The sequence below is a fragment of the Carex rostrata genome, chromosome 5 (genome assembly GCF_964058835.1).
Source record: "Carex rostrata chromosome 5, lpCarRost1.2, whole genome shotgun sequence".
In the NCBI taxonomy this organism is placed as follows: Eukaryota; Viridiplantae; Streptophyta; class Magnoliopsida; order Poales; family Cyperaceae; genus Carex; species Carex rostrata.
In genome coordinates this window covers 14,253,149-14,264,287 of record NC_135922.1, presented here as the reverse complement: position 1 = coordinate 14,264,287, position 11,139 = coordinate 14,253,149, and the positions used below count along the sequence as shown (strand labels likewise).

General features: G+C 36.0%; 2 protein-coding genes across 2 annotated transcripts; one reads left to right on the top strand and one right to left on the bottom strand.

Moving 5' to 3' along the window:
* Positions 1–2,439: 2,439 nt before the first annotated feature.
* MRL7 (polyadenylate-binding protein 2-binding protein) lies at positions 2,440–5,041 on the top strand. The gene is made up of 5 exons (XM_078302884.1): positions 2,440–2,673; positions 2,972–3,997; positions 4,147–4,231; positions 4,329–4,446; positions 4,745–5,041. The coding sequence occupies exons 2-5, from the start codon at positions 3,015–3,017 to the stop codon at positions 4,843–4,845; spliced, it is 1,287 nt and encodes a 428-aa protein (XP_078159010.1). The 5' UTR covers positions 2,440–2,673; positions 2,972–3,014; the 3' UTR covers positions 4,846–5,041.
* Positions 5,042–5,749: 708 nt separating this feature from the next.
* LOC144554540 (putative serine/threonine-protein kinase At1g01540) lies at positions 5,750–11,090 on the bottom strand. The gene is made up of 7 exons (XM_078302856.1): positions 10,464–11,090; positions 9,337–9,572; positions 8,614–8,740; positions 8,471–8,533; positions 7,339–7,522; positions 6,864–6,996; positions 5,750–6,418 (listed from the first exon to the last, which is right to left on the bottom strand). The coding sequence occupies exons 1-7, from the start codon at positions 10,615–10,617 to the stop codon at positions 6,170–6,172; spliced, it is 1,146 nt and encodes a 381-aa protein (XP_078158982.1). The 5' UTR covers positions 10,618–11,090; the 3' UTR covers positions 5,750–6,169.
* Between the last annotated feature and the right edge of the window lie 49 nt (positions 11,091–11,139).

The following is an 11,139-nucleotide window of genomic DNA, read 5'->3' as shown; positions in this document are numbered from 1 at the left end:
CCAAAACCTAACTACAGATTGCTGACTACCTGGTTCATAGCTAAGGCTAGCCTGTCCTAAATTCTCTAAAGTACATAGTGCTATCCAAAAGGAAGATTGAGATATGATTGGCCTAGAATAGTATTTCATAATAACAAGTGTTTTCCAAGTACTAGTATAATGAGGGTTTTTAAGTTTCCACCACCATTTCAACAGGAGAGAAATATTCATATCACGAAGATTTAAAACCCCCATGCCACCAAAATGTTTAGCTAAACAAACTACAGACCATTTCATCAAGATATATTTTCTTTTAGATCTGTCACTACCTTGCCATAGGAACTGTCTCCGAATCTTGTCAATCCTATTCAAAATTGTAATTGGAATTTTATACACAGAGAGGGTATATAGAGGGATAGATGATAGTACCGAATTAACTAGTGTTAATTTCCCCCCTAAAGATAGTAGGTGTCCTTTCCAACTAGGTAATCGATTTTCTATTTTATCTACCAAGAATTGCCAATCTGAAATAGTCAACTTTTTATTACTTACAGGGAGGCCAAGATACATTAAAGGGAAAGAATCCCAATGACATCTAAACAGTTGATTGAGAGTAGAATTGGTATTGACATTAATGGGATACATAGCTGTTTTAGAGTAATTCATTTTGATTCCTGAAAGAGCTTCAAAAGCCATCATTGCCCACCAAGCTGATTCTACATTCTCTTCAGTGGCAGATAAGAAGAGAATAGTATCATCAGCATAGTGGCAATTGGTAATGGCTTTATTCTGTAAACATGGTGGTCCTAACCCTAACAATTTATCATGCATTCGACCTTTATAGAAAATCTTACTAAGTGTATCAGCCGCTAGAATATACAAGAAAGGGGAGAGAGGGTCTCCTTGTCGAACTCCCCTTTTACAGTAGAAATATTCAGTAACATGACCATTAATAAGTATACTAGACTGAGAACTATACAACCATTGAGTAATCCAGTGAATCCATTTACTGCCAAAATTTCGACTTTGCAAAACCTCAAGTAAGTAATCCCAGTGAATCGTATCGTAGGCTTTTTCAAAATCCACCTTTATTACTACACCTGGCTGTGTTGTTGATTGACAGGAATGGATTACTTCTTGACTGAGGATAACATTATCTAAAATAAATCTATGTTTAATGAAAGCTGATTGGCTAGGATCTATGATTCTAAACATAATTGGTTCTAATCTAATAGTAAGAAGTTTAGAGAGCAATTTAAAACTACAATTGACTAAGCTAATAGGTCTATATTTTGTAATGAGTTTTGCATCTTTCTCTTTTGGAATGAGACAGATACAAGATTTGTTGATTTTATGCAAGTCTAAAGTGTGCTCAAAAAAGTAATGAGCCAATAGCATAAGATCAGATTTAACCTCCTCCCAAAAGAATTGATAGAATTTGAATGTAAAACCATCTGGTCCAGGGGCCCCATTTGGTTCTGATGCAAAGAGAGCATGTTTCAGCTCTTCTTCTGTGAATGGTCTTTCTAAGGACCACTGTTCCAATGGTGTGAGGGTATCTTCTATATCCCAGAAGTTTTGTTCTAAATGTCCAAATTTAAGTCCTACAGTACCTAACAAATTTTGGTAAAAATCTAATATGTGGTGCTGAATAGAATTGGGATCAGATGTTAATTGGCCATTAATTTCTAAAGAATTAATTCTATTTCTAAACAAATACAATTTTACATAATAAAATTTAATTGAGAAAAGTTTAGCAATATAAAATCAGATTTTCGTAAAAACTAATCTAAGTACTAGATGTGATTGAATTTTATATTAATGCCATAATGCTTCGACAAATGCATATTATCGCTTTTAATTTTTGGCTACTTTCTCCTCCCGTTGTTTTATCTTAAGAAATTAAAATCTGTACATTTGTACATCCTACATTCCTACCTCTGTTACTGATAGGCTGAAACACAGACTATCACACCAAACGTTGCCACAAAGTACCCGATTCCATCTTAAATCGAATCAGACCCGCATCCGCATCTGCCCATATCTCCAACTCCAAGACTCCATTCCGATTCCATCTAAAAACCAAAACAGACCTGAATGGCTGAATCCGTATCGATTTCAGATCTCCAACAGTAACTCATTTTTTTATAGTTTAGATTGAAATCGTCCGATTCGAATCGAGCGGTCAGATTAAAGGAGCCCCGTGCGGTCCAGCTTGGATCGGATTGGCCCGGATTCGAAACGGATGGTCCGGACCCGGAATTCGCATCCTCCGAGATATTTTTGGAGAATTTCAACCGTTCAAATACATTCTACACGAATCTCAAAGCTCAAATAATACTGCCCCTGCGCTATCCCCGAACAGGCACCGGACACGTCGGTCACGCAAAATATGAGATATCTCAGAGGATACGCACTCCCGGACCCGTCCGTATCAGCCGATATCTCTTTTTCTCCCGTGCTCCGTCAGACCGTCACCTCCACTGCACACTGCACTCTGCTCTTCTATTCTCCTCGTTGTTTTTCGTTTTCTCTCTCTATTCCCCCACGCAAACAGCCGCTTCACCCCACATAGAAACCATTGACATCAGTCTTCGTCTAAATCTTGCTTCGTTGACGAAGCCCGTGCGCTGTTAGAATTTACAAGGGATAAGGGAAAAGGAGGCATAGAAGAGTCAGAAGAGGAGAGCACAGGTTCGTTTCATATCTTGTTTAGCTGCTGGTGTTTAATCGTTTGTTGTTATGATACTCCGTTGGGTTCAACTGGTTGTGAGTGCAAGGTGTTCGATGAAATGCCACACAGAGTATGTGGCCAACTTAATGGTCTTTTTTTTATTATTATGGATTTAACATTGTGGTAAACAACTTTATACTTGATTCCATCCAAGGGGAAGTTAGTTTTCATCTTTTGATTTCCATTGAGCATAAATTCGTGGCAATTTCTGATGAATCTTTGGCTTCTTTCTCTCAATATTTCTGGTAATGAAAACAGGCAGCAAAAGCAAACTGTTTTCTGATTTCCCGCAATCATAGCCATGCTCACATTCCTCCAAACCCCTGTTATATCTCCATCTCACAAACTTTCCAAAACCCTAAACCCTTCCAGTACATATCCTCTAATCTTTTCCTTCCCTCTAACAACTACCATTAGCATTAAACGTCTCTGCCAACCAAAAACCTTTTTTCCTACCCTTGCTACCTCATCCAGCTCACAATCCCACCCAACTGCCGGTCCAAACCCTTATTCCAAATCTCTCAAGTCAAGTCGGAACCCCAAGAAAAAGACTAAATCTGTCATAAATAGTGATGATAAGGTCATGTATTCATCAGGAGGAGGAAACAATGGAAATGATACAATTCCAGAAAATGATCGACCCAATCTTAACAAACAAGCACCCAACCCTAGCGAACCAATTCAATATATCAAGCCTCAAAAACCCCAGTGCAGCGAGGCGCAAAATCAACAATCTGATTTAAACAATGGAAATGATACAATTCTGGAAAATGATCAATCTGATTTAAACAAACAAGCACCCAACCCTATCAACCCACTGCAATATATCAAACCTCGAAAACCGCGGCGGGGCCGGTGCAGCGAGGCACAAGCCACAGAGGATTTCATTCGCAACCAGCTCGAAAAAACCTTGGCCTCAATTGCCTCAAAGAACCCTAACCAACGTGAAAAAATTAGCAAAATCTTGAAAGAGAGGCCAGAAGATCCCAACTCTGACAGCGATGAAAGCGATGAAGAGAGTGAAGTCAAGGAGGGAGAGAAAAAAGGGTTGGTTGAAGAGGAGGATCCAGAGTGGCCGTTGGATGCAGAGGTGGGTTGGGGAGTACGGGCTTCGGATTATTTTGAAAAGCACCCGATAAAAAATGTGGTGGAGAATGGGGTGGAGATTGATTGGGAAGGAGAGCTTGATGAAGGCTGGGTTCAAGAGATTAATTGCTTGGAGTGGGAGAGTTTTGCTTATCACCCCAGCCCCCTTGTTGTACTCGTTTTTGAACGCTATACGAGGTAACAGTTTTGTACCTTTTCTGATAGAATGCCAATTTTATTCAGTTGATCATATGCTGTTAACCATGCTTTATTATGTTCAACATAGAACCCATGGTGTCTATAAATTTTTCTTTTATTAATTAAGAATTGTCGAATTAATTGTGCAGGGCAGCTGATAACTGGAAATTTCTCAAGGAGTTTGAGAAGGCTGCAAAAGTTTATTGGAGTTGTAAAGATCGTTTGCCACCTAGGGTTTGGCTCTCTCTCTCTCCCATTATTTGTGTTTTAATGATAGATAAATTGGGTATGTAATGATGGATGATAACACATTTGGTATAATTTGTTACAGACGGTGAAGATAGATGTAAATATAGAGAGGGATTTGGCATATGCTCTGAAAGTAACAGAATCTGACTGTCCTCAGCTCTTGTTCCTCAAAGGAAACCGAATTTTGTACCGGGAGAAAGGTAAGGGGGTTAAAGAAATACCAGTTTTCATCAATTTTATGTTTTGACTGTTGAAAAATTTGTTGTTTCGACTGTTTAATATAGAACTGGCAGCATCTGCCAAGATCAGTAAAAAAAAGACTGTTGAAAAATTTGTACCAGCAAAGACTTGCTTGTAGGATTGGTCTGGCGCACCTGTTAAATACTTAACATTTTTATGGCAATAAAGTGAAAAATATTAAACATAAGGTTCATACCTGTGCCATATTGATTCAGATAACTGCAAGCTTATTAGTGTATTTATTTGTGAATTTCACAGAGATAAGGTGTTCAGACGAACTTGTGAGAATGATAGCGCATTTTTATTACAACGCAAAGCGACCTGAGTGGGTTCATTCTTCTTCTGTTGCATCATCTTGAATTATGTTAAATTTTTTTGTAGATGAAATGCAAAAATTTAATTTTTGAGCTAAAGCCTATTATGAGAGATAGGTACTAGTATGGTACAGTATAATATTACTTCTCATCATGCAAGTGTTCTGACAGAACTCCATATTAGTTTTTTAAGAAGGCTCTTGATTCTTTTTCTTTTTATGACCTACTTGCCCCAAGGCAGTAGAGACTTTCTTGTTCTTGGTTAATGGTTACTGCTCAAGTAAAACGCTGCTCTGTAATTATACTGAAATAGAGTGAGTCTATAGTACTATGTATAGCGTAAATGAGTCTGTACTAAAGCTTCATATCTCCATTTTCAATGTCAACACAGTTGATTGTAACCGCTCAACATGATTTCCATATGAAAATATAAATTTTACAGTTCTTAGAATTTTTTTTTTACTATTTTTTAAATAGATAGAAAATCACTAATTTTGGATGGTCCATAATCTTTAGATCAAGTAATTTTCTATCTACAAGAATTGTACCAAAAATTCTGAAGAATATAAGATTTGATCTTTAAGTACATTTTCATATCGATTATTTGAACTTTGAAAACAAAGATATGGAGTCATAGTACGGACCAGTATGCATTATGCACAGTACCTTAGCCTCACTCACTGAAATATATAAAAATCAAGTTAAGACTGAGTAACACAAAAGACTTGATAACCGTTCGTTTAATTACTAAACTATGAAGTATACTATAGAGTGAGAATTCAGTGTGTAAAATAAACCACAAATGACAAAAGAAAAGGTAAAATATTAGTACTTTTACAGCTGGATGATATGATAATGCCAGATAGATTTAAAGCAGTAAATTTACTGTGTATGTAGTAAACGGGAACACAATAATTGTAATGATAGGAAGCCAAGCCATGCTACTAACAGTGGAGCAAATCAGTCCATTCATTATTTACAATTTTACACCAATAAATACAAATGTACATTAGTACATTTTCTCACCCCTCCTGCATAATTAACTGCAAGTGAGATTCTGCCAACTATGTTAAGCTTACAGAGTAGTTGGCAGTAATTGGCATAATAATATACATCAGTAAATATCAATAATTGACAATAATCAAGTAGCTCCTTGCCCTAAAAATAATAACCTTACATAAACTTCTAATCCCAAGCTCCTAATTATTTTATTTCTGTTAAAAGATTTCATGCGTACCCAACTATACCTCATAATATCATGTGTCCGTGCAGAGTGAGAATTGCTTTACTCTTCCTCAGAGGCAATGTGACATCTTGAGGAATTTTCAAGGGCACACAGGAAATTTTCCTCTTTTCTCACTTTAACCTTTCAAGAAGTAAATAATTGGCTTCCAAGGGTAACAATGGCAGTCCCGTCCCCCATGACCGTGGTCAAGTTCATCTCAGTCTCTAAAATTCGGTCGAGTTCAGTTGCCACAAGCCGCATTTTGAGGCGTCTTCTAGAACTTGAGGTTACGCAATGAAGGGTTAAGTTGATTAGATCCCTCATCCCTTCAGATGTGAAACTCGAATTTAATCTCGGATCAATTAGTTCGTTGGAGTTTAGACGTGATTCCACCTATCAGATGCAAATTACAAAGGAGATTTTTATTTTAAAAATGCTTGCTACAAAAGTTGGTATTATATAAATAGAAATGTAAATTATGCCATCATTAATTCTCCACTTTCAAATCAATCAGCAAAATGCCTATGAAAAGGATATAATATTTTTTACATTTTATAGAATTTTTTTTTACTATTTTTTTAGATAGATAAAAAATCACTTGATTTAAAGATTCTAGACCATTCAAAAGAAGTGATTTTCTACCTATCTAAGAAAATAGTAAAAAAAGAATTTAGTTTACAACATTTTCATACAGAGATCATGTTGAACGGTTCAGATTGACTATTTGGACTTCGAAAACAAAGATATTGATCTATAGTACAAACCAATCTGTGCTATGCATAGTACCATGGCCTCACTCAAAAGTGGTAATAAAGTTTTTGCAGTTTCCAATAATTACCCATGGGATAAAAGAAGATTTTAATTCAGGAGGAACAAGATGGGCAGCTTCTTGGCCACTTATGAGCTCCAAAAGAAACACTCCAAAACTGTACACGTCACTGCTCTCCGACTGCTGCATTAATGAACTGACCCTAAAAAAACCAGCAATTAACTAGTTATCAAATTATCAAAAGTTTCACCTGAATTTTTTTTTTATGTTATGCTCAGTTTTACTTAACAGTATTGAACATTTCATGGCACTAATCAAAAATGAATTTACAGTGCTTTGATAACTATTGAAACTGAAAAAAGTGAGTTTGAATTTGATCGCAGATTTCTTGCTTCATTTTTAAAAAGTGGAAGTCCAGAAAAAGAAATTCCATTTTATCCAATTGACATCCTCAACTTTAATTTTTGATATGCAGCCCTAAATGTAAAGAAAAAGATATGAAGTAAATGAAGTTGGAAATGTTTTTGAGAAAAAATTGCCATACTCTGGGTCATGGTATATGCTGCCACTAAGTCTGTTAGAGGGGCCCGCATTGTCAGACCCTTGAATTAGCCTAATGATACCAGCATCAGCCACCTTGGCAATGAAATTTTCATCCACCAATACATTGCTTGTTTTAAAATTATTGTGTACCACTGGAGGTGACAGGCTATGCAGATGTGACAAACCTGTATTTAAAAATATTGTTTGAATATTAATCAAATCCTTTATGTTGTGCTTTCTGTGGCAATATTTACCATACACCCCTGTAAAAGCTCAAAAAAAGCTTGTATATTGTTGCAAAATGAGCATATTACAAACAAGTCCTTAAAAACTAAATGGTGCAGATGTACTTTCTGATATTCTTTCAACCGTATAAATGCAGATGACAATATCAGGTACAATAATGTGTAAATATGAAGCCCTACCCAAGAGAAATGACGTATCTTCCCGACATGTTTTACAACAAATGAGGCCCCAATTGATGTCACTTTGTCTCTCATTAATGATTCTATTTCATAAATGAAGAGAGAGAATTTATAAAGATGGGCAATTTGGGCCTTTAGATTGAATAAATTGGGGAAATCAGTCGAAGGGTACATCATACTTTGAAGTCATGCAGGGGCATATTTGTAAAAGCTAAATTGACAAACCTGAGTTTAAAAATTTTATTTGATTACTAAGCTAATCCCCCCCCCCGCCCCCAAACCACACACACCGTAAAAACTCAAAAAAAACTTGTATATTGTTGCAAAATGAGAGTATTACAAACAAGTCCTTAGAAACTAAAAGCCAGATGAATGCAGATAACAATATCAGGTGAAATTATATAGCCCTAACCATGAGAAATTTTACTAAGCATCTTCACAGTTTTAATGGGTTTTTTTTTTCAACAAATGAGATCCCAATTGCCGTCACTTTGTCTCTCATTAATGATTCTCCTTCATAAATGAAGGGAGAGAATAAAAAAAGGGGCAATTTGGGACCTTTAGCTTGAATAAATTGGGAATGAGTCGAAGGGTACACCAGACAGTTTGAAGTCTTGCAGGGGCCATACTTAGGGAACAATATAATGCCCAAATTAAAATATTCTGTAATGCATAAAAGGGCAATTTAGGAAACAAATATTCAGATACCTTTGGCTACTCCAATGGCTATTGATAGTCTCTGTTTGAATTCAAGCCTGGTACCCGAATCACCTAAACAAAATTTTAATTCAATCAGCAGCCCCAGAATATAAATTATAGTCTTTTCATTTTAACAGGTTGTTGAAAAGTACCATATAAATGGCCACAAACACTTCCATTAGGTAGATACTCATATACCAGCATTTGGTATCCACCTTCTAGACAATATCCGATGAGGGTCACCAGATTTCGGTGCCGAATTTCTGACAATCTTCGTACCTACAGAATTATTTATACAATTTCTGTTAGGTTTATCTTTCTAAATTTTGATTAAAATATTACGCCTCAAAATTGCCAGAGGCAACCTTTGTCAGGGATAAGCAAAACTCCAGGCACCAGTACATGCAACATGTTATGTACCAGTACAGTTGTTCATTGGGAAAACAAAACCGAATTAAAATAGTCAAACCCAAAATTGTATTCGGTTTTCAAAAATATAACAGAACCAACCGAATTAAACTCGTGAACCAAATAACAACCGAACCAAAATAACCAAAGTAAATTTTGGTTTTTTTGGTTAAACCGAAACAAGAGAGATTAATTTTAAAAGATCAAAACTCAATACATACACAAATCATACATTTAATCCAAACCGTACCATATAGAAAAAAACTGAAGTAATTCAAAATTTCAACTGAACCAATCAATTTCAACCAAGAAACCGAACCATTTAATCCAAACTTTTTTGGTTCGATTGAAAACCAAACAAACTGGACCCAATGAACACCACCTATGTACCAGTATTAATAATCATGAGTCAAATCATACACCAATAAGCCAACAAAATGCAGTAAAGATAACCCAGAATTAACCACCTCTTCAACAAAATCTTGCTGAGCTGGACTCACTCGTCTTTTGATAGCAACAACAGTACCATCTAGAAGCAAACCCTTGTAAATCTGGCCAAAGCTGCCCGTACCGACCAAATTCAAGCCATTGAAATTTCTAGTGGCTTGTTGTAGCTCCTCTAAGGTGAATTGACGAGCCCTGTGGTTTTCAGCTAAGTGGGACCCACCAGCTGAAGAGACCTGACCGCCTCTATTCCATTCCACTAAAAATCATTAAATAATAAAAAAAAAATTAATTATACCACTTACAATACTAAGGAATGCACCATGCGCAGTTATCAACAGCCATTACAATGCAATTAGAAAATAATTCAACTGCGAAGCCATGTTAAGTCTTTTTATTTTGATAGTTTAAAATAAAAAATAAAATAATCCTTCAAATGGCTCTTGTATTTGTTACCAGGAAAGTATTCTCGAATTTCAACATTATAAATGTCATAACTTGGTACTGATGGTTACCATACCAAACCATACATACAGACCTGGATGGGGCAGTATCAAGCCTGTGTTATTATTACAAAATTTAAGTTAAATTTGACACATTCACATTTAATTTTTTCAGCCAATAATCATGCTTTTGATAAACTGAATTTCAGTACCAGACATAGAATAAATAGGACCACTAGGGGCTTTACTTAAAAACTTGGTTTAACTAATTAAAAGTGCTTTTGGTATCTACCACAATATACCCCTACTTTATTAAATGATCTGGTATCTAATAGAGATACTCAAGATCAAGGAAATAATCACTAAGATAAATGCAATTTACTTAGCTCGGCACTGACACCAGGCCACTGATCTGATCTTAGTTTGTATTTTGTTCTTTATTTTCATTTTTTTTTTATTGTGATTTGTACTTTTTAAACCCTGCTTGCTCAACTGTTTTGAGCAATCTTTTGTATTTCAATCACTGTTACATGTCCTATCAATCAAATGTGGGCATGACCCATATTTTTCCTGGAAAATGGATAAATGCAATTGTACACCATGTATAATATTACATGTATCTCCAACAATTTGGAAGAGGAATTATAAAATAAAGACATCACTAACAAAAAAGTATTACAGAAATTTAGTACACAAAACTTAATTACCTAGAGTAGAAGGATCTGATGAACCAGTCTCTGAGTTTCTATTGGATGATGATCTTCGGCGAAACACACAGTACCACAATAGCCCAATAAAAGTTAATAATACCAGAAAGACCCCTACAACTATCCCGGCTATGACAGCGGGTGACAAAAACATATGGAAAATTGGTACATTGAGTTCAAATTCAAATCCACACTGGAAATTCAAGCTCCTAAATCAAAAGCAGGGTTCTGAATTCAATTCTAGCAAATGTATCTTCTTTCTCTCTCTCTCTTTTCCAACAGCTGTGTTCAAACTAGCGCCAAAATTAGGTTCTGGGTCAATCAAAAAAGGGTTCTTTGGTGTCTATTATAGTGCTCCAAAAGAGAACCAACAATCAAAATCTCTCAAAAGTGAATCTAGAAACAGATTGGTTCAACAGTGGCCACTTATTACTGTTCTTGGAGGGTATTAAGAGCCCCAAAATGAGAGAGACAAATAATCAAAGGAAGCCAAAGAATACAAGTGGACTTAGAGAAAGAGAGAGAGAAAGTGGAGCACATGGGACAAATGGGGCAAGGTGAAAGCTTTTTTATTAAGGAGAGAAGGGGGGATACCCCCCATGTGTGTATGAGAAAGGGTGTGCTGGTGTGTGAGCAGACTGGGGAATCTCCATGGCCAGAATAGGTAATACACAAC